General features: G+C 46.2%; 1 protein-coding gene across 1 annotated transcript; it reads right to left on the reverse strand.

Moving 5' to 3' along the window:
* Positions 1-3,883: 3,883 nt before the first annotated feature.
* LOC142591587 (putative G-protein coupled receptor Mth-like 2) lies at positions 3,884-4,600 on the reverse strand. Its single transcript, XM_075703896.1, has one exon. It carries the CDS (start codon positions 4,598-4,600, stop codon positions 3,884-3,886), a length of 717 nt encoding a protein of 238 aa, XP_075560011.1.
* Between the last annotated feature and the right edge of the window lie 19,504 nt (positions 4,601-24,104).

Raw genomic sequence — 24,104 nt, forward strand, 5'->3', positions numbered from 1 at the left:
TGGAGCGTCGGCATCGTACTGGCGACGGGAGCCATGAAGGTTCGGCCAAGTCCGTGACGCTGGCAACCCAGGGTGCGGCCGTCGATCTCGGCGCAGTTCGAGCGAAGCTCCTTGGACCTCTCACGGCGGTGCCGGACACTCCAGGAATTGGATCCCCCTTCGGAGGCAGACCAGCACGGACGGTAGTCCCCGGGGCGTCCAGCCGGCACTCGGAGAAATAGCGGAGGAACCCGGAGTTGGGCCGAGCCAGCGAGGCCGGAATGCCACGTCACCGACAGAGTTCGGGACACCGACATCCGAGACGGACGAGCTGGCCGGCCGATACCAAGACAGCAAAGCTTGCGGAGTCGGCGGGAGCACCGACTAGGACCAAGAGCTGACGCGCATCTGACTTTGAGATACGTGCAGCCACATAACTTTGTAAGAGCGTTTCCTTTTTGTTAGCGCGGAGCCATAGGCCAGGGTTGCCGGACCTTCGCGCAGAACGGGCTAAGGACTGACGTGGCCGGCAATTAGGACATAGTCACCATTAAGTGGGCGACAAAGGTGCCGATTGCTTTTTATGGCGTTGCATTCCTTAGGAGCGTTGTGTGGAGTTAACTGAGGTTTGAGTGTGTTTTATTTTGGCTTTGTTTTGAGTAAAATCTATTTGCTGTGCTCGCCTGCGTCTCCCGACTCGACCTCTCCCAACATCCGCACGGCCCCGAGATAAGTGACAACAGATATACTGTGTCAATGACCCGTACTTGTTCTTATAGCCCCTGCAATTCCCCTGTCACACCGTGGTTTCGCCTGGGGGCCCCCGAACTTACTGCATAGATGTTGAGCAAGAGCCGTTTTGGTTGTTAAGGAGGGATGATGCTTGTATTTAGGAGGGGTTCAGATGAGTCTGGGAAGTCTGGTGGGGTATGTATGGTAAGATGCTTTCTTGGCGCGCTTGTTTTTCCAGCTTCCAGGGGCTAGTATGCATTCCTATAGTCTCGCAATGCGTTCCGCTATCTGAGTGTTAGATTGCTTTTGTTGAGCTGCGAATTATTCTTGTTGTGCCTTTGGCAGTTTTATAGCTGTGAGTTGTTGCGTAGTAGCCTGTATAGATGTTTGGAGTCTCTGAATGGCCTTTTGCTACTACTGCATCTACTCTACCTTTCGGGCAGGGGCACATTGGTCCGGTATGGCTCCTTGTGGTATGGTAGGCTGCGCGGTTGCTCCTTGCGGTGTCACATTTGGAGTGACCGTGTGCGCTGGCTGCTCTTCCCGTTTCAGCTTCTCGGGGGCTGGAATTAAAGCGTTAAGTCGCGAGGGACGACGACGCTCGCCGCAGAAATGGGCGCCTAAGAACTGCGCTTTAATATGGAAGTCGCAGTTTCGCCAAAATATTGAAGCATTTACAGCGATAGCAAAGCTTTTTATTTATTTACTTATTCCAAATACTCTCAAACTTGGGCTGTCCAAAGAGCCCACGATGCGGCGGTTAGGCTCGGCCTACCAGTCCCCACGTGGCAGCGGCCCGCAGCTCTGCCCTAGGGAAAAGCTTCTCAGGACCCTGTAATTAAAGTTCTTTGTCTGTCTGTCAAACAGAAATGCATTCTAGAAGGGAGTAGTTACAAAGGAATGGTAAGTTATATAAAGTTCAACAAAAGAAACAGTAACGCAAAAGCTATTAAAGCGGAATACAAGAAATAACTACAAAACAAACAGCGTGATACAAACAAAGTGACTCGCTATATGGCACAGTTACAATGAAAAAATGCAAATAAGGATTTTCATAAGAAAGCATCATCCGTGATAGAAACAAGATTTGCACAAAGGTGGTTCCAGTCACGTGAGGTGTTCGGTATGAAAAAGTTTAGAAATCTGTTTGTGTGATAGGATGCACACCCTACTTTACTAATGCAACAATAATGCAAAATACGAAGTAACATTTGCAGTATTCGCTGCCATAAGAATGTCAGCCAACATTTCCTTACTAATTAATAAGCATTGTAAGCAGTCATGCGAGCATATCTCACACAATGAAAACGGACACTTGCTGGTTGCCACAACGCTGGCGTTACGAAGAGTGCTGGCAGTAGAGATAAACGCTTCGCGCTGCTCATCGCGTTACGGAGGCATCAGCCATCTCGGCTCGTCAAACTTTGCACCTGCCGCATACTACTTTGCGAGATACGGCGCGTGGACGGCGTATGCGCTCAGCCCCGCGGACAGCGATGCGACGCCACGGTCGGGCTAGAGGCTCGTGCACACCAGCCAGCACTCCTCGCGCGCGCTTGACTGCGTTACCACGTGCTCATGCCCCACTCACCGCCTTATCCTAGTGCGCGCATGATTTCGTGACCTCCAACATTGGGTGCGCTTGAAAATGGGGCCAGATCAAGCCACCATTCTCGTCGGCTTACATTCGCGCGCTTTCCGTCCTAAAGACACGTGGCGCGGCGGGCGCGATGAAATCTTATCGCACTTTGACATGGAACATCGTAGCGACGGCGCCTGGAATATGTTAATGAAATTGCTATTGCAAGAATAGAAGCGGTAAACTGTGCAATTGCTCATGCTACCACGGGTCTTTTAATAATGGCGCATGTAATCAGATCCTAAAAGCATTTGACTTTATTGACCGTCTGAGGTCTAGACTAAAGCCTGTGCCGAAGCGGCTCACTACGGAGAAATCGCCGCTGGCCAAGTGGTCGTCGGCATAGTTATGGCGGCATGTCTGGCACCGTTTAGGAGAGACTCCACCATTTTTCCCTAGCAGTGGCTTAGCGTTAAAAAAAACTCGCATTCTTCACAAGCGGGGTCTTGTCGTCCTGGCATTCAGGGGGAGATGTACAAAGGTTGCAGCTACCTTTCACAGAAGGGACATAGCGTAAACCATCGGTTTCGAGCTCCAAAGTGCGGCCGACGGCCCATACATGCTCACTGCAGGTTTGACATCTATAGATGAAGCCCTGCGTGTAGCGAAGCCAACCCGCCTCCGTGTTCACGCTTCATGATTTGACGGGCAGCCAAACACCGAAGCGGGCGCTGCGATGAGCGCAAGGCTTCTTGCGTACGCACCCTCGTGCACGCGCACCGTCAGGGTGGAGACGCCCCTAAAAGTATTGCCGCCATTTACCACCTGAAGTACGGCTGACCACGGTTTTGATTCTCAAATCGGCAATCATGTGCCCAACATTGCGACGCCTCTTGTAACGCACTGACATGTCGCAATACTAGCGTTGCGAATGTTCGCATTTCTTTATCTAGCTTTACTTAAATTGGCACGGACAACCGGCATGCACCTTCAATATACATGTTGCATTTTTCATTTGTTCAAGCACAGTACGTTTATCTCTTTGCAGCTGCATGTCACACGAAACAAATTCTGGAACACGGTCGCATATGCTTGGTCGCAGCATCTCACGACAGGAAAACGAAGTGAATTAAGGCCTGTTATTGCCCGCACAACTCTATGATTTCAAGCACGCGTAATGCCGAGTTTGTGGGCTTGGCTCTCGCCAGCAGCGAGCAGCTTTTTTATTTCACTCGCATTTCCCTTTATTTCATCAGTTTTACACTTCAAAAAAGAAAACAAATCAACTAGTGTCCGCTATGCTTTTTTTGGCTTCATCATCCGTTGGCTTAATGTGGGCATGCTTTATTATAATTCTATACAGCACATGATACGCTATTGTACGCTTTTAAAGTGTAAAATTAAAAACAACTAATGAAAATTGTCTACAAAAGGATGTGTAGAACACTCTCTTCGGCATAATTTCGCCGCTGTTATTTTCTATTGTCCAACAGAAATAATTTTCTCACTGCACAGCGTGGCTGATAGGATCTCGCAAGAATCGCGATCACGCAGCGCTGAACTTCGTTCACAATCCAGCTTTCGTTTCTCAACTCAACATTTTCTGGTGGAAGATGTATTTGCGAGCGATGTCGCTCGTGGACTGTTGGAGACGCTTCTCGTGGCCTGCCTGCGCACGGGCCCACAAAGGTATCGATAGTCTCTGAATGCAAAGAACAAGTACGCTCCTTCCAGTCCCACCAGAGCGTTCACAACCAGGTCGATTTCCACAATGGCAAGGAAGTATCCAACAAATTCCAAGGCCCATGTCGCGCCCATGATTATCGCAAGACGCAGGAACAAAGTTAGGTGATCGTTTTGGAAACTCGCACGAATTCCGCTGCCCTTCTCGCGTGATCGCGCATTCGACGAAGTTCGACGTATGTAACAAACTGTTCTCACGTACAGCAAGACGCAAAACAGCGTCAGTGCAGCCATGGGTGCAAGAAAGTACAGAAAGTGACCCCCGGTGGTGCCGATCCAGCAAGCTCGAACGCCGTAAGCGGGCGACAGAGTGGAGTCAGGAGCAGTTCGATCCACGACAAAAGCCACGGCAATGACAGCCAGGGGCAAACCCCAAGAAATGCAGCCGTAAGTCAGAAGATCCCGTCCATGTGATGAGCAAACTTTCGGGGCGGTTACATTCCTCCAAATATCGAATGAGAGCACACTCGTCCAGGTCATCGTCGAAAGGAAACCGTAATGAATGACCACCGCAGGTGCCACACACTGTTCTGCGCTGAGCTGAGAAAAGTTGATGATCAAAAACATAACCTGGGTGAACATAAGCGTCACACAAAGGCAAAGCGCGCACTTAGACGGAAAACTACGTGCTTCAGGGTAAGCGCAAAACACGACAACCTTTAGAACGATGCAGCATATGGACAACGACATGCTGGTAACCGTCACATACATGTAAACATAGTAAAGCTCAATTCCATCCTTATTTCTTTGTGCTGTGGTGATCGTTCCCAATGTCCGAGTCTCGTTGCCAACAAGCCCACGCCCAGAACTCGGTGCTACGCTGTGCACTTTTGGCCTAGGCATTTTGATGTAGCACTGCCCTTCATATTCAGCGTAACAGCCCGGCGAGCTCCTCACTGGCCTGAACATGGCCGCCAGGCTAGGCATACCACCTCTAAGGAAGGTTTTTTTTCGTGAACTTTTCTTATAGACTGTTACTCTGGTACGGCTCACGCGGATCACTTCTGCGCAAGACAAACTGGCCAATTTTTCACCGTTGCACATGGCGCAATATACATTTTTGTAGATTTTGCTGCCTTCATGATTTCCCTGCACTACCGGCGCATAATACGTCTTGCATTTCCAGTACACGCTTTCTGGAACGTCTTTAGCGCACGCGTCATCTATTGTTCGAGCGCACGGTCTCAGGTGAAGGGCAGGCTTCTGCAATACGGCATCCGGTACTGCCACCGAGATTTTTCGGTGGGCTCCAGGAACCAATGCGCTCCAAAAGGTGGCATCGACGATGTCTTCATTGCAGAGTGCGCAGAAGGCATTTCTGAAACGATTGAGAAAAAAAAATGAATAATTTGGCACATATTGAAATGTAAACCGTGAAGGTGGACGTGTTGGATTTCAATCGTTTGTTTCTTCTGGGCGGTGAGTACAGTACTGTGGTTGTTTAAAAAAGACTTGACTTTACCAGTACATACCAGTGTGTAGCTTTCTCAAGATGCGCACAGTGTTGGCATAGCTAATGTGCACTTTCTCTATATTTATTATGTTGTTACAAGTGTCAGCTTTGCATTGCAGCCCATGTTTTGATATAATGCATGCAGCTTTTTTTTTACTCAAGCAGCGTACTGCCACTTGATGAATAAAGGCAATAAATCCCCTAGGCAACATACGGGCAATAGAAGCTGCCATATTAGAGTGCGACAGCGTACTATCCCACATTGCGACACAGCTGGGTTATATACTTCAGGACAGTACATTGTTTGGCTAGTTAGTTCGACATAGCTTGCAACGGCGAGCGAAGACACGGTACGGAAAAAAAAAAGAAACGGGACTGGTAACAGCGGCTTTCCTCTCCTGCCTCTTTCTTTCCGCATCACTTCTGCGCTCCCTATCGCAAGAATTGGGTTATATGCTTGATTGTCACAAGGCAATTAAGTGCGCTCAGCCGTGAGTTGTACTACCCTGTCGACTGCGTTGCTCGCCACTAGGTTTCACCAGAGTGCTCTCAAAACTATGGTGCAACAGGCTCAAAACAAATTTCGGCATAAAAAAATTCATTCAAAAGCAGACCAACTTTCTAGGTACCTCGCAGGCAGCGGTGTTATATTCCAATAATAAACTGATTAGGATCAGCCAAGCGTGGCGTGATTAACAGTTTAAAGCAGGGAATATCGGAAATATGGAAAATATGAATATAATAATATATTCAACAACAGTGTAGCTATTTTAGTGAGTTTTTTTTTTACTTTAAGAAGGGCTCATGCTCCAAGCGTTTGTTGAGTGAAGGCATTATGGCTAAAAATGCTATTTAGCATAGAAACTGCTGATGAATATTTAAAAAAAATGCAAAACAAACAAATAACGGAAGAAGCGAACAACAACACACTTTATGGCGCATTCACCTCCTGTTCTCCAAATTTCTGCATTTTATGTCTCAAGGGATAGGTGGCAGTCGCTGTTAACTAGGTGGCAGACGATGCTAACTTCCTGGACCGAACATACAACTGGAAAAAGTTTGAATATATACAAAACAGGCAAAACATAATATTTAAGCTTTTGAGAGCTGGCGGGCGACATGATTTACCTGTAAGTTATGTTGTTAACACTGGTCGCCGGTATTTTGTAGAATGTGCCATTCATCCAATTGGCTCTTTCACATTTAGTTCTCACGTCGTCCATATTCCACGTTGGTAGGCAACCAACAACCATGTAAATAGCTTGTATTGGGGAGCCGGAAGCGGGCAGTTGTACGCAAGCTGACAACGACTTCGTTGTATCAGTGCTCTCACCCTGGATGGCAACGTTCCAGCAGCAGTCACCGTACACTTTACAGTTGGAAGCGCAAGAGCAAGTGACTTCGTAAGTTCTCGGAGAGCAAGACACGATTTGTTGCGAGCAGCCATGAAGACCAGCAGGACACTCCACCACTCTGCCGAAAACAGGGTCCGAAATGTCGCGGAACACAGTTCTTGACACCGTCCAGGGTAAGGTGACATTGCAGTAGCCTTGGTTGCTTTCTTTCTTCGGTGTGAGCAACTCATGGGCACACAGAGCCGCTGAGATGAGTGGCAGGATCTGCGAAGCCTTCATCTTTCGGTGGTGAACAGTGCGAAGGGTCGGCTGCGTTATTCAATGAAAGTGCGCATGCAAGTGAAAATAGCGTCATACATAAACACGCTCCAAACTTTGATTCATCAATTAAAAAGAAAATTCGGTGCTCGAGTTTTATGAAGGGCACATCTTGGCTGAGATAAAATGAAATGGGCTATCGATGTTAGTTAAATATGGTTGAGTGTCGGAAAAGCGGCTAAGGCTACGCTACACCAAACACAATGTGCTATATAATTGAGTTTAAAAAGAAAAAAGTTGTGTTGGTCTATATTTTTTTGTAAAAAGTCATTGCTACCTATAAATTTACGCACGTCAGGTAATGGGACTAGCGGATAATCTAAAATTAAAGCAGGTTGTAAGCGTATGCATACTTTATATAAATTGCGCAGACGGTTTCGCATGTGTACTTCAATATGTGTACATGTCTGTAAAATATGCATGACTGTTAGTAGTTCTTGGCACTTCTCGCATGTTGGTGGGTCTTCCTTTGGAAGTAAATAATTGTGTACGAGGTGGGCGTGCCCAATGAGCAGTCGGCATAAAACTACTTCAATGAACCACTCCTGGCGGTTACGCCCCTGGTGGTAACCACTAATGGTGGTTACTAGACCCGTACCTCACCAAGTACGGGTCTAGTGAGATGTAGCTTGTTGTCTGCACAATGGTCCCATTCGTGTTGCCATTCTAACGTCAAGGCCTTTTTAATCGCACAGATACTGTCTTTTAGAAGTGTTGTGCTTGTTATGCTTTTGTACGCTGCCGTTGATGCATATCTATCAGCTGCTTCATTACATGGTATCCCTACATGGCTTGGGACCCAGCAGAAACAAATTGATTTCGCGTATTTGTTAAGGGCCATTATATTTAAAATATCCCCTAGCAGGAGTTCACGCTCAGATTTCAGATATAGATCATTTAGTTCAGATATAGATCATTTAGGCCGCGGCTGCACACCGCATCTTGCGCTCCGAGTTTACAACTCGATCGCAACGTCGCGAGCGCTCTACGCGCTCCCACTCACCAACGCCAGTGCAGCCAACTGGAAGGCCGTCGACTTCGAGCACCGCGCTGCAGTTCGCCAAATTTACGCGCTTCCCCGCTTCTCGCAAGTGGGGGCAATTCGCGCCGAAGCGGGAAATTGGCCGCCCTCACTTCGCGCGCGGAAACAAGCGCTTCACCACATCGAGCGTCTGCAATGGTCGCCACAGGGTCAGCGTCTCGTGTGCCGCCTCCACACCCTCGAGGGCTCGGGCATGGGCCAGCGGGCCACCGAGTTCAGCACTCGCATCGCCTCTTTGCCTCAACTCCTCCCCCTGCCGCCTTCGCCGCACGCCTCCGCGCTCCTCGACGTAAACATCACCAACCCGGGCGTCAAGAGCGAGCGACAAACAGCACTGTGTGCCATGCAGCAGGAGACGGCTGCATTGATCTTCGAACATCTACGCGACCGACTCCTAGTGCACACTGACGGATCCGTGTCCAGTGACGGTTCCGCCGCTGCCGCGTGCACGGCACCGGACATTTCTGCGTCTCGACAGTGCCGCCTTCGTTTTCCTGCCTCGTCGACAGTCGCCGAACTCGCGGCGATTGACCTCGCGGCTGACCTACTTCTTCAGCAGTGCGGTGTCTCGTCTGTCGCGATACTGTCGGACTCGCGTGCGGCTCTGTGCATGCTGAGGAAGGACTATGCCGGTCTTCCGCTTGTGCAGCGCGTGGGATCTAAACTGCGCCATCTCGTAAATCAGGGCTGCGATTTGGCATTGCAGTGGGTCCCCGCGCACATCGGCCTGCCCGGGAACGAAGCGGCCGACGCCCTCGCGAAGCAAGCTCTCTCGACCCACTTCCCCCTCGCCAGCTCCGTCACCCGTTTCGACGTGGCCAAGGCGGCGATACTGCGCCACCTCCGCGCGCAGCGTCCGGATCCGCGCGTTGCTGCAGGTACGCCCCCTCGCCTCCTCCCCCGCGCGGGTCTCTCCCGCTGGGACCGCTCGTTTCTCCTTCGGCTGCGCGTCGGCTGCTACAACACGGCCGCCAGAATGCACAGACTGAACGGAAGAGGCAGCCCCGCGTGCTTGGATTGCGGCGAGGAGGAGACGCTTGAGCACCGTCTGCTCCGCTGCCCGGCCTTCGATGTTGAGCGCACTGCGCTCTTTGCATCATACCGTCGTGTGGGACTGCCCTGCGACTCGGAGGGAGCACTTCTCTTTCCGGCAGCCCACCCTTCCATTGTCAAGAAAGTGCTTCCTGCCCTACTTGACTTTTGCTGTGACACGCAGCTGAGAGCGCGGCTGTAAGGCCCGCACTGCTTCTTCACCCTTCTTGTTATTTTTTCCGCCTTCTTTTCCTTCTCTCCCTGATCTTTTTCTCCCCACTCCCCTTTCCCTGTGCAGTGCTGTTGAGGTGTCCTCCTCTGAGAGACAGTTACGGCGCTGCATTTATCTCTTCCATTCTCTTTAAAAGTCACTACACACACAAAGCCAGGCATGCTGCGGTAATCGAATACTTTTTTCCCAATTTTCTGTTATGCACCCCCCCCCCCCCACCCACGTGTTTTTTTGTTTCTGTTTTAGAGCCATCAATGTAAAATTTCGTGTAATTTTGATATTTGTCCTGAAGAACGCAGATTCTTGTATATTGTGTTCGTGTGGAGTGTATCTTTTTTTAGATATGTTAATGTCCAGTCGCATAAGTGTGGGAAATCGTACCCCGGCGGCAATCATTTTGGTTTTTTGGAAACCTGGAGGACTTCATGAGGGTTGTCATACTCCCGACAATATTCCTTATATCGCAGAACAAGCGCCCTAATAATGTTCGGTTTATTTGTATAATGTAAGCGTGAGTTGCATTGTGTGCTGGTGTTGTAGCATATGTGCTGCGGTGGTGACTGAATTTTGGGCACGTAGGGAAAAGTGAGTAACGCTCTGCGCTTCTGTAAGGAAGGTTTATTACACTCAACGTATAAACTTGGGACAGGCGATGTTCTGTAGGCACCACTTGCCAGTTGCAGTTCAGGGTTATGTACTGGGTCAAGTCGTCGAACGTAAGACTGTCTGGCTGAGCCATAAACCATGCAGCCGTAGTCTATAATGCTGCGCACAAGAGACACGTTCGTTCTGAACCCTAGTGCTTATGAAACAACACTTTGAGGATATTCAACGCTTTATTTGCTTTAATCTTTAGTGTTTTTATGTGGGCTAGGAAGTTTAGTGTGGCGTCAGAGGTTACTCCTAATGGCTTATAGTCTGGTTTGACCGGTAGTGTGGCGTCATTCAATTTCAGGACTGGATCGCTGCGTAGCCCTGGTTTCTGAGAAAACAGTAACTGTTTTCTGTGAGGAGAAACGGAAGCCATTTTTGTCAGCCCATTCCGTAAGTTTGTTAAGGCGAAAGCCTTTTTAGGCTCGTGGGGAAGTTTGTGCAAGCCGTCCTGACCGCCGGAGTGACCGCCGAATCATCATCACTCCATATGAAGACAGAGAAAAGAATGAAAAATGATTGATAGTGACAGTTAGTCAATGATAACGTTATAATATGGATTGGTAGAGGCATATAATGACTAGTAATGATTAATAATGACTACTATGCCTTGTAGTGGTTACTAATGGCTCCGAAATTACCAATATGTCTAACGACAACTTGTAATGACCATAATTCATTAGAAATGACTAGAAATGTCTAGTATTGAGTACTAATTACTAAAATGACTACTAATGTCTTGTAATGACTACTAATGACTCCGAAATGACCAATTTGTCTAACGACGGGTTGTAATAGCGACAATTGATTACAAATGACTAAATATGCTTACTAGTGAGCAGTAATGACTAATAATGATTCAAATGACTTTTAATGACTTATAACGACTCTGAAATGACCGATATTCTAACGACATCTTGTAACGACTACAGTTGGTTAGAAATGACTAAAATGCTTAGTAATGACCAGTAATGACTAATAATGATTGAAATGACTTGTAATGACTGCTAATGACTACATGCCCAACTTGTCTAACGACGGCTTCTAATAACCACAATTGATTACAAATCAGTAAAAATTATTAGTAGTGAGCAGTAATGACTAAAAGAAAGAAGAAAAAGAGAAGAGGCAAAGCGAAAGAGGCGAATGATAAGAGGAGGAAGAGTGGGCTTTCGCCGTTCACCTCTTCAGAGAGATGTTAAGAGACCCCGTAATTTTTTATTCTGATTTGAAGCTACCTCTGTCAGGTTGACAAACTTGAGGCACGGCAAGCCACTTGCCGTTCGTCGGCGTTTTATCATTTGGTCACGAATCCAGAAGTGAGTTAGGTCTTTTAATGTTCGATATCTGCACGTGGTGCCATCGGCTTTTTCTTTAATCAAAGAAAACTGCAAGACAGTGTTGCATTTGTCAAAATACATATTTAATTGCATGTTCTAATCGAACAAGATGATCAGTGGTTGAGCAACCTTCTTTATATCCACACTGGAGAGGGTATATTAGGTCTCTTGATTCCTAAATAAGACAGTATTATATACATTTATGTCAGACAGCTTGCGAGCGCAAAGGGCCTGTAACTGCTTGGAGATGCTGGGGATTTTTCAGCTTTTAGAAGTGGAACAAGTATTGGGACTTTTTCTACTCATCCGGCATTTATACCAGATTCCCAGATTATTTTGAAAAATTCATGGAGTGCATCTACCGATGTTTGGTTTAGACGTGCCAGCAGGGAGCAGTGAATACGGTCGCGACCTGCCGCTCTTTTTTTACCTCCAGAAAGGACTCTGTTTAATTCCGCTTGTTCGAGGAGGGTATCGTACAGAGTATTTTATGCGCCTGTACGCCTGAGTTCGTTTGATGCGCCTGGGAAGCTTCTGTTTTTCAGCTGATTGTTTGTAATTTTAAAATTCCTTTGAATAATTCATTGAGCTGGATACATTACAAAAGTGTTAGCCAAGTATGTCGGCCTGTTCTTTCTTTCATCTTTTTGTATTTGACTTACCCTCGCATATATATTGGCAAGCTGGCCGTCAAAGAACTGTTAGTTGATAATCAGCACTCTGTTTTTTCGCAAGTTCTTTTTCTACGCTTTACATAGGCTCAACCACACGACGAAGAATGCATATCCAACTAGCCGCCAGGAAACATAGCTGATATGCCATTTCGTAATTGAGAATTATCGGCAACGCATAACTGCAAAGCTATAGTTACGCGACACAACCGTGACCTATCCGCTTTCCACAGCTGATGCCCAAACGTAACACAAGTGTTCCCGGCGTTTATCACTTACACCATTCACTACAACGACAATGTTTTCAAACTTTTTTACATGCGAACTCCTTCGTGGCATCACCCCTTCAGTCATATCAAGGTAAGGCATTCATAAGTTGAGCCGCGATAGGTGCTTTTCCTTTTTCTAGCGTCTAGGAAATACTGCTAATCGCAACAGCCATCGACGCAGAAATCTGGTGTGATTGGTCTTCATATGTCCTCCTACCTCAGAACTACTTTAGGGCGTACAATAAAAAATCGGTCAGATATGCTAACACACTTTGAGAACGTTGATATGTCCCAAAAGATTTACGGATGCAGGCACTTCAAACGGCCACATACTTCAAAGCGCACATATCGGGAGTGATATTTGCCTTATATCGGTGATATATAATGACATAGGCGATTATATCAGTCATCCGGTTTCATTTGGGATGGCATCGCTGGGGTCACACGCTCGATTACATCACTATCATCGTCGCCACCTTTCAGATAACTTTTTCTCTCATTTACAGTTCTGTTTGTTTTCATGTTGTTCCGTCTGAAGCTTATTCTGTATTTCTTTTCTTATATCCTCCGAATTGATTATGCAATGTTCCACTTCTTAATGTTCTTGATGCTTTGTAATGAAATATGAGACAAAAACGTTTGCTGCTTCCACTGCTGTGGGAACTCAGCGGTAGCGAGCCGCAGGAGTCCCCGACGAACGCGGCCGCCTCGAACCGAGGGACGCGTTGGGAGGCGGCTCAGCCACGACCTCGCCGATCAACTGTGGGCCGTTCGGCAACGCCGAGGAAGCCGCCCGTGTCCAAGGGCTCGAGGCCGTCACCTAGGCTGGGGTGCTTATGGCCCCACCCCGGCCAAATCGCCGGACATTTTGAATAAAGTTTTTACTCACTCTACTGCTCAAGCTTAAAATAGGCTAGCAGAACTATACATATCTATAAATAAAAATTATCATCAGCCTAATTTATGTCCACTGTAGGACCAAAGACATTTCCTAACAATCTTCAATTACCCTTGCCTTGCGCCAGCTGAGCCTATCTTATGCTTAAAGATGTAATAATTTTGCATCCCCTAGTTCTCTGCCGTCCTCGACTGCTCTTTACTTTTGGGTACCCATTCTGTAACTGTAAGAGACCACCGCATCGATCCAATTGGTTCGTTTAATGTCTACTAAAATATCGGCTATCCCGGTTCGATTTCTAATTCACACGGCTGTATTCCTCTACCTTAAGGTTCCACCTATCACTTTTCGTTCTATCGCTTTTTGCGCGGTCCATAACTTCTTCCGTAGTTTGTTTATTAACCACCAAGATTCTGCTCCATTATCGACACCGTTAGAATACGATGCTCGCACACTTTTGCTCGACTCTACGATCTCGTGCTTCACCGCCTCGTCTACTTTTCTATTGCTAAGCAGCTTGCTAAGGATACAAGGAACTCAACGGTTCCTGCATGTGCTGCATTCCTCAAACTTCTCTATATTGTAGAGAAGGCATTGTAGAGTTTCCCGACATCTGGAACGCAATTTAGGCTGCCCTGTTTATTGTTTTTCCGGCCTTTCTTTAAAGTGCGCGAAACTTAAACAATACCACATGGCTGCCGGCTAACGGACCGCGTTTTTAGTGCCCTCAAATGCAAGTTGAACAAATCAGCAGAGGCCGCTCCGCGCACATTTTGAACAAGATGTCGGTGACTGCGAGGGGCACAAAGTGACAAAAGTGAAGTGCAGTTCTAAAAAAAAAAAATTATTCAACGAAAAAGTGACTGCCACGTGCGAATGAGATATGGGACCGGAGGCCGCATTTGACGTAGGGCAGGCATTTTTTTTTTCGTTTCTTTTCGGACGAACGAAGAAAACGATGGAAGGGCCAGGCTGACCGTGGGATGAAAGACGGAGATAAAAACCATGCCGCCTCCGGTCCATCGCAGTCCATCGCAGCCTGCTTAATCGATCTCAGTGCTCGGAACAGCCTTTGGTAATTCGTAACATACATTTGAGGGCACTAAAATCACGCCGCGTTAGCCGACAGTCGCCATTTAGGTAGGCAGGGTACTTCTAAACGGAAGAGGGGTAAATCGGGTGGGTGGGACTATGACTGAAGGTGTGTTAGCGGCGAGGGTGTAGAATTGACAATAGAGGGATGCTGTGCACACGGCCGTGTGTCAGCCGGCCGTGTGTTTCTTTTTTTTTTTTTTTTCGTGGAAAGGGCCTGGACAACGGCGGGGCGGAGGGGGGGGGGGATTATCTGCTTCGCTGGAGGTCAGTGAGCTAGCGTCTCGCTGAAAGAGGCAATTAAAAAAAGGAGCAGGAGAAAATGGTACTCCTGAAAAAAAAATTACTAAAATGGAATCAATATATGAATAAAATAAGGAAAATTGAGGAAAGGCAAAAAACAGTAAGCCACCAAATGAGAATAACCAAGTGCTGTTGCCCCTAGCTTTAAAGTTAGCATAGCCAATAGATTGTAAAGCTCCCTTCCAAACGTTTATGCCTATTGGTTGGAATGGCTTGAACTTATGCATGAGGTATGATTCTCCGTATTTTCGTCCTCGCGCAGAACGGAAATTTGATTGTACTATGTAGAGTTTAAGTTCCTCAGTTACGACACAGTTGAAATGCTCGGCGACAGCTTTGTCAAGCTTTCTAGGTGTGTCCGCGCGATGTCCGCTTAATCTGACGTTCATTGATTGTCCCGTATCACCGATATATTATTTCTTGCAGAAGGAACATTCAAGCGTATAAATCACATCTGGACTAGTACAAGTAAAGCTAGTGTTTATTTCATGCCACTTTGAAGGTGCCTGCAGGTTTTGCACTTGAGGTGATAACATGCTTTTATTACGGGGAATGATGTCGGCTGACTTTTTCGTGCACTAACATGTCTTTAGAGTTTCTGTTGCGGCGATAGGTCACCATTGGTGCCACTGGGAACGCTTTTTTCAGGCGTTCGTTGCTTCATAATATTGGGTGGTATTTTTGTAGGATGTTGTTCATGTTTGAGGGGGCATTAGAATATTTTGTTATAAAGGCTGGCGGTCTGTCAGATTCTGGTGTAGGCTGTTTCTTAATATATTCCGTCTGCCTCTCCTACTTGACGCGACGTCATAAGCTCTGTCGAGAGGAACTTGTGGATAGCTTTGTTCCTCTAGCGTTACTTTGAGGTCATTTACGTGTTCGATATAATCGTTGTCATCGCTACAGATTCTTCTTATTCGTTTCGCTTATTCGACAAAAATTCCTTGCTGGCGGTGTCTGGGGTGATGACTGGTCTAAATACTGCTGGCTATCCGTTGGCTTCGGGTAACGTGTCGTTCTCAGCTTTTCATTTTCTGTGTAGACCGTCGTGTGGAGGAAGTTGACTTGACTAAGCGAGTGGCGAGCACCAAGTTTAATTAATTAGTTTATTCATTTACATCAAATGCAGCCCAACATAGGGCTATAGCAGGGGGGGGGGGAATATTATACATTACTATACATTACACATTAAAACACACACATACGCAAAAAGATGAATGATCGAAAAGAAGCGCTTTGCATGTTAGCGAAGTGATTACAAGCGGTAGCTATAAATCTTTTAGTGACAGTGAGCGGATGTTACCGGGTAGAGAATTCCAAAGCTCTATTGTACGTGGAAAGAAAACTGTATTTGAATGTGCTAGTACGAGCACAAATAGTTGTTATGTACAAGGCGTGGGAACTACGAGTGCAACTTGCGTTTGTAGATGTGGTATAGTTACAGTCAGAAAGAGCAGAGGTGGAGTTATTAATTGCATATAAAGGTTTTAAGGCTTCAGTGCAATAACGTGAAAGTAATGGCTCAATTTTTAAAGATTGTTGAGCCTGTGTTGGTGAGAAACTGCGGCTGTAACTTTGGCAAATGAAGCGGTTAAATTTTCGTTGAACGTTATTGAGCAAACTTATTTCACATTGTTCGTAGGGAAACCGAACGACAGATGCATATTCTAGAACAGGGCGAATTAACGTTTTACATATATCAGTTTAGCATCGCGGGGGGTTTTGGCTAAAGTGCGGCGCAAATAACCTAATATTTTAGGGCCTTCCCGTTTACATATTCAATATGTTTAGACCAAGAAAGCTGTTCTGTTAGAATAGCACTTATGTATTTCAGACATTCTTTTAAGTTGGATGCCGTCCAGAGAATAATCGAACGAGAGGGGGTTCTGCCCATTGGCAAATTACATAACGGCTGTTGTACTACAGCTGATGTTCATAAGGGATTGGGCAAGACGGTGATGGTCATCAATGGAGCTAATGGTTTGGTATAATACACAGTCGTCAGCGTAAAGTATGAATTTAGTTGACGTACTACGAGGTAAATTATTAATATATATTAGAAATAATAAAGGGCCTAATACACATTCATGAGGAACGCCTGCTATTAAGAAAGGCCTGCTGAGGTGCAAGTTTTGCCAGCCAGGTGCGAGAGCGGCGTCGACTTTTCCTGGAAAGCCCCGCCGCCCTGCAGCCACACGGCGTCACTAAGTCTACTGTGTGCGGAGAACAATACGCCGCGTCCTCGACCCTTCGTCGCGGGATTGCCGAGATGAGTGCGACGAACCAGGCTTTGTGACTGAACGCGCCACTGCCGACCCGGTCTGCCGTGAGCAAGGGAGGTCCCGAGGGAACGTCTTTGGAGGCCCCTTCCCACGCACCGTTCCTGACGTGAGCCCCGAGTTCTGCGAAGTCCGTCTGCCCTCGGTGGAGTCCGTGAAACCGGTGCGGAAGCGTGTTTCGGACCGTGAAACCGGTGCGGAAGCGTGTTCCGGACCGTGAAACCGGTGCGGAAGCCCTCCCGCTCAAAGGCGGCTCGTCTACGATGACTGCTCGAAAGGTTTCCTCACCTAGGGATCGAGGGAGGACAGAGTGTTTATAAACCGCTGTTGTGCGGCTGCTCAGCGTACTTTCTCTCGCAATCATGCTAGACTGATTAACTGCAACGTCCTTGTGTAAATACTGTAAATAAACCCATATTCCTCGTTCTCGATGAGAAGCAATCCTTCCCTTCAATGTGGATAAGTTGGACGACTACATGATCCAGCTACCATCTAATTCATGCCCGACTCCAATCTTGACAACTGGTTACGAACGGTGAGATTGACCTCCCAATCCTCACACTTCGTAGCATAGACAGGTGTTGATTCCACTGAGAAGAAAGAAATTGTGAGCGATAATGAAGAAAACTGGCGATTAGAAACAAGATAGGGATTATTGAATATGGCGTTTAGCTTTACCAGTCGTTTATAATGATTCACAGAGTCAAAAATTGAGAAAAGTCAATAAAGGTGGGATCCACTTGATTGCCTATATCGAGGTTAGAAACGATATCATGAACAAAATCGATTAACTGCGTTGCAGCGCTATAACCACGACGGAAACCGTGCTGGGAAGATGTTAGAACGTCATTAGAGTCAAGGTATTCGATAATGTGTTTGTGAATAATGGGCTCTAACATCTTGCATGACTGGGGCGTAAGGGATATCGGCCTGTAGTTGAAGAGTTCATTTGTTTCTCACCTGATTTATGGAAAGGCAGGGCCTTCACTGTTTCCCATTTAGTTGGTACTTCACCTGAGTCTAAGCATTTCTGGAAGGTTAGAGCAAGGTACGGAGCAGTCAATAGGGAGTATACCTTACAAGGAAAGAATTTGGGGTACCATCTGAATCGGCACACTTTTCAGTGTCTAGATTCAAGATTAGGGCTCAGACACAACCAGAACTTGTTACAATATCGCCTAGTTTATTAGCTTTTGCATCATAACTAAACTTCGAAACCACATGGTTATTGAGGGCGAAAACAGACTGCAAGTACGAGTTAAAAGCATTCGAAACTACGATGGAGTCGTCGTTTATCTAGAAAGAGGCACTGTACGTTGCACTAGGCAAAATTGATGTCAGAACCTGCGAGGATTTGATTGAAGTAGTATAGGGAGTTGCACATAAAAATAGAAATCTTTAGCGTGTCTGGTACAAGTACGAAGTTCCTCCTTGTTTTTTTTTTTCAAGAGGAATGCGAAGCGCAGGATTAGAATGCTTCGATTTGTGTAGTCTACCGGCATGGCGTGATAGGTTCAAGATATCCAGGTTAATCCAAGGAAGTTTATTATTGATTTTTTCTTCTTAATGAAACGTAATTATTGAAACGTAATTACCGACTCAAAACAATGAACAGTGCTGTGAACATGACATCCGGTACTGAGCGACAGAAAATGGTCAAAGTTATTTGCCCCAGTATCAGGGATAGACATATCGTCAGCCTTGTTAAAATGATGAAATGTGGAATAGCTGAACAGTTAATGTTGGATAGGACAGTTAAAGTGTACGAGAACTGCGGTATTGTGTGAGAATCCTTCCAAGATATCATACTTAAAGCCTAAATGAGCAAGGCTGTCACGGATAAACGCTAAGTATGGAGTTGCATCAGGTTGTATGACAAAAAAATTTTAGTAAGTCTCTACAAATAGAGGCACTAGTGGCGGAATATGTGTGGGAAGGCCAGTGAATGCCGGGAACGTTAAAGTCAGCAGGAACGATAAAGTTAGAACTGCTGAGGCTATGGTCATGTATAAAGTGAAAATATTCTCGAACAATTAAGTCACTAAGGCTATCAGGGGGGCGATGAAGACCACAAGTTATTAAATTGTGCTTATGCGCTAGCAACTTGCACCAAACTAATTCTACGTTAGGAGGACCTGGTAAAACCTTAAAGTTAAAATCTGAACGTAAAATCAAGGTAACACCACCACCTTTCTTATTCTGACAGTCTTACCGGACAACAATGTAACCAGGAGGCGTGAATTCAAACACGTGAATATCTTTCATGAAGCCAAGTTTCTGTGATGCATATAACATGAGGAGAACAGGAAGGAACCAGTGAAAGAAATTGTTGAAATTTGTTATTTATACTTCTGGCATTAACTTCAAAAACCTCAAGATCAGTGGCAGAATGATGAAATTGTGATCGTAATGATAATACGTTAGGACATATATTTGCGCTAGAATCAAAACCAGGAGCTATAGCTAAACAAATCTGAGGCACCATCCGAGTTGTAACGAACGTTATTGATAAATAAATGGTCGAACCTCATTTTCATAATCCCACCGTTATTCCGCTGCTCGACGCAAGAGTCCCACAGCTTTTTACGTACTGCACGCTTTCTGGACGAACAATCTTCCGAAAATTTATTGCCGGAATTTTTCACCTTATAAACGCTTTTCAGCATCACTAGCTTATCGCCCAAATCAAGCAATATTAAAATGATAGGGCGAGAACGCCCAGGGCGCCTTCTGCCTAAGCTACGGAAGCGTTCAATACGCGGACAGCCAAGGGAAGTCCTACTGACTCGGCAAAGCCTATAATACTCGGCCGAAAGCGTATGGAATGGCTACTTAAGTCGATTAACGCGCTTGTGCCGTGTTCCCATATTATAAATATGTCTTCAATGTAACGTAGATAGGTGTGGGGTTTTAAAGGGTAGGATTTCAACAGGTCTGCTTCAAGCAGTCCCATAAAAATGTTGGCACACGTGGGAGCGAATGATGTCTCCATGCTAGCGCCGAAAGCTTGCAGGTAGTGAATAGAATCGAATTCAAAATAGTTGAGCGTGAGAGCTAACCTAAGGAGTGACAGGCACACTTCAGGGAGCGTGCGCTTGGGGATTGACTGCGAGGGATTTGGATACGGCTTCAATTCCTTCACTCATGGGTATGTTAGTGTAAAGGGCAGAAACATCTAAAGTGACAAGAATAGTGCGGTTGGAAAGGATTTGATTGACATCAATGCCGTCGATAATTCGAAGGAACTGCGGCGTGTCTTGAAGAAAAGATGAGATGGTGGCGGAGATGTTTGACAGGAGGTGGTTTGAGAATTTAAATAGTGGCTCCGTAGGTGTGTTGTTATTAGACACTATAGGCCTACCTTGGATTTGTGCTGTAAATATTTCTTTTACGGGAACCTTATGTGTTTTAGGGAGAAGGTAAAACTGGCCTGCTTCTTTGTTCTTGGGCATCATGAAGCGATATTCAGATTTTGTGATTAGTTTCCTGGACAGGAGCTCCGCTATTGTGCTCTCCGCAAGATTGCTGCTGTCTGAAGCTGGGTTAGAGTCGAGTTTTTGGTAATGGATGTGGTTGCTCAGTTGTTTGGCGGCCTCATTCTTGTACTTTTCTATAGACCACATTACGATACCGCCGCCTTTGTATGCTGGTTTTATTATAATATCATTTCTATCCGCAAGTTCTTAAAGAATTTAGTGCTGAGTGGGGGACAAATTTTTGCGTTTCGGGAAATGCCGCGTTGACTCTAGAATTTCCTTTGATATTAGCTTTATGTATATATCAAGGTCTGGGCACTGTTCGGATTACGCTGTCTACGTGCTAGGTGGTCTAAAAGAGTCTCTATCTTGTTTTCCCACGTTTCGCCTATATAAAAAAAATTCCTTGATGCGCATGAGTCTTGAAAACTCTATTGTATCTTTGTGGACTTGGTATTCGTTTACAGCGTTATTCGTGGGGAAAAACGTTAGACCACGCTTCAGGAGATCGACTTCGTGGGGGCTTAAACTCTGGGATGTGTCTGTTACGCTATATATGGAGATATGGAGAGGCAGTCGGAGTTAGCTAAAAAGAGCCTGCACCAGAATGTGACTGACCATCAGCCTTTACAAGAAGATATTCTAATGCCCTCCCCGATACAAATAACATCCTACGAAAATATCACCCAACATTAAGCGACGAATGCCTGAGAAAAGCATTCCCGGAGGCACCAGGGTCACCTGTTGCCGCAACAGAAACTTTAAAGACATGTTAGTGCACACAAAAGTCAGCCAAGATCATTCCCCCTAATGAAGCCATGTTGTCGCCCCAGGTGCAAAACCTGCAGGCACTTTCAAAGTGACATTAAATTGAAAGCACCGCAAGTAGTTATACACACGAAGTGAAAACTAGCTTTACTTGTACTAGTTTGGAAGTGATTTTTATGCTTGAATGTTGCTTCTGTAAGAAATAATATATCGGTGGAACGGGACAATCAATGAAACGGACAACGCGCAGATACAGCTAAAGCGCTTCCCAAAGCATTCGCTGAGCCTTTCAACCAACCACGTCATATCTGTGATATACTTAAAGGCTACATAATACAGTCAAGTTCCCGTTCTGCGCGAGGAAGAAAATACACCGAATCATACCTCATCCATAAGTTCAAGACATTGCAACCAATAGGTATAAACGTTTCAAATGGAGCTTTAGAATCTTTTCGCTATGCTAAATTTCAATATAAGCAACATCATTTAGTTATTTTCATTTGATTGCTTAGCATTTTTTTCTTCCTTTTTTTCTCCATTTCCTTCTTCTTTTATTTATACATTTATTTCATTTTAGTAATTTTTTCCAGGGACCTTATAACGTAACACTATTCCAACCTTTCTTTGTTACAATCTCCTGACACACCCACGTCAACTTTACGTCACCACCAACGCAAGCATCGGGCGGTAACGCGCAGCGTTGTTTGAGAAGTCCAATCGAATGAGGTCCTCGTTTATAGGAGGACACCTATTTTACTCTCAAAACGAATAGCATTGTCTACATTGAGCTGCTTGTCTTATCTAATCGGCTGACAGGAGGCGACGAACACGCTCAAGTGGAGTGGGTTTGGATGGGGCCGAGCCAGTACAGCGAAAGCTGATAACCGCATGAGAAGTGTGGTACCGGCGTCTGCCATTGGTCCGACACCCCTTGCTTAGCTTGTGGCGGCTTATCGAAAATCGCGGCGGCATGCAACGGAAGGTTAAGAATGCCGCTGAAACGCATCCTCAGCAAAGAAGAGTTGCCACAGCAATGCCGTATGTGTGCCGAAAAGGCTCGATAACGCTTTACTGCCACGCAACAATGTTTATTATATGCAAATAAACCATGTTCACCGGCAGGTGCGAGTAGCGAGTGCCTTAGCGATGGGCAGGCAGCCATCTTCTATTCCTTTTGGAACGGGCAGCCAGTGGCTGCTCAGAAGAAAAGTCAGTTTTGGTCGGTATATTTTTTGCATCTTTAACGCGTACACGTCACTACGCGGCGAGTTTTCGCGGTTTTCTGATGTCGCGTGACAGGCAGGTGAAGTAGCTGCAACCCTAAAACTTTTGACCAATAGCCGAGGTCTAATGGCAAAAAAGCGTCGAATCAGAAATAACTGTTTTTCTTTCGTTCGATCCAATCATGCATAATCAGTGTGTACACGTCATATAAGATCGGAAGCTATCACGGTTTTCGTGAAGTCGCGTGACAGAGAGGCAAAGGGGGGGGGGGGTCCAAAAAGTTTTTGACCAATCGCGGAGGGCTGATTGCAGAATTGCCATAGAAAAGTTCGGAATGGCTTTGCGTTGTAACGTCCCAGAAGCACCATTTTCTCCTGCTCTTTTTTACCTCTTTCAGAGAGACGATAGCTCACTGACCTCCAGGAAAGCAGATAATCGCCTCCCACCACCACCGTCATGCAGGCCCTTTCCACGAAAAACACACATGGCCGGCTGACACACGGCCGTGTGACTGGCACACCTTTATTTTCAGTTCTACACCCTTGCCGCTAGTACACCTTCGGTCGTTGCTTCGCCCACCCGCCTTACCCCTCCCTCTTTGGTTTTATCTTGTTCTCGTCTGGTCATACCCAACACAGCTCAACACTAGGCTTGTAGGCATGCCCATAAATATAGGCTGCGAAAATAAAACAGCGTAGTGCGCAGACTAGCTACTTGCGACAGTCATACAAACTCGTTTCCTCACTAATAAATCTCATCAATTCATAAAATATGGGCATGTTGTCGTTCCTAGTAGAGATACAAGCTCGTACACTCCTGCGGAAAAAATCTTTGCACCAGGCAGAGCGCATAGTAACTGCCGATGTTCGGTTTACTTGGAGCACCAATGAAATTATGACATCAATAAATGTACCATAACGTACCTCTTACAGGCTAGTTACAACTTTTCAAGGCGCCTCAAATGGTCCGCCAGCACGGGCCCAGTAAAGCACCGTATATTTTATCCCACTCACCTCTTAGGGCGACTGCAGCTGTACGTGGTCCAAAGTAGGCCTTGGTGCGCCTCGTTCCGGCGACTTCGCATCGAGTGCTGGCAACCTGCGCGGCAGCTCGAGTTTCGAGCGTCGCGTGCGTTGGGGACGCGGTTTGACGAGAACGCTGTCGAATGTCCCCAGCGGCTGCCTGCCTGCTTCCCTTTGGGCAATTTGATTACTGCGGTCCACCACACGGCGCTTGCGGTCATCAGACTGCCAGTTTTGTTATTGTTTTTATTTAGTGATCTGATAGAGCCTTCGTTACCACGCAGCGTGTCGCGCGCAGCAATTAGTCTGCCAATAATTTTGTCCCCGGCCGGTCCTGTTCTTCGTTTCCCGCTCAAATGCATTGCACGAAAAAACGGCGCAGAGCATTGGTGAATTGCATAAGAACGCTGCCTACTGGATGACAATTAAGGTTAACGACAATTAGGTTTCAGAAGATGCGCTTAGTTCACTACTCTTTACGCGTACATAATCTGTAAAGAAAGTATTTTTCTTTCGCTGCCCAGCTACAAAGCCATGAATGTAGTGGTACAGTGCACGCGCGTTTTTTTTTCCAAATCCATCTAGGGCACAATTCACTAAACGAACTTACAAACAAACTTTGACGTGAGAAATTTATTACGCAAAA

Source organism: Dermacentor variabilis, chromosome 8, assembly GCF_050947875.1.
Source record: "Dermacentor variabilis isolate Ectoservices chromosome 8, ASM5094787v1, whole genome shotgun sequence".
Taxonomy (NCBI): Eukaryota; Metazoa; Arthropoda; class Arachnida; order Ixodida; family Ixodidae; genus Dermacentor; species Dermacentor variabilis.

Bases quoted from the DNA above. Each gene is read 5' to 3' on its own strand.
- LOC142591587 (XM_075703896.1), bottom strand. From the start codon at position 4,600: ATGTTTTTGATCATCAACTTTTCTCAGCTCAGCGCAGAACAGTGTGTG.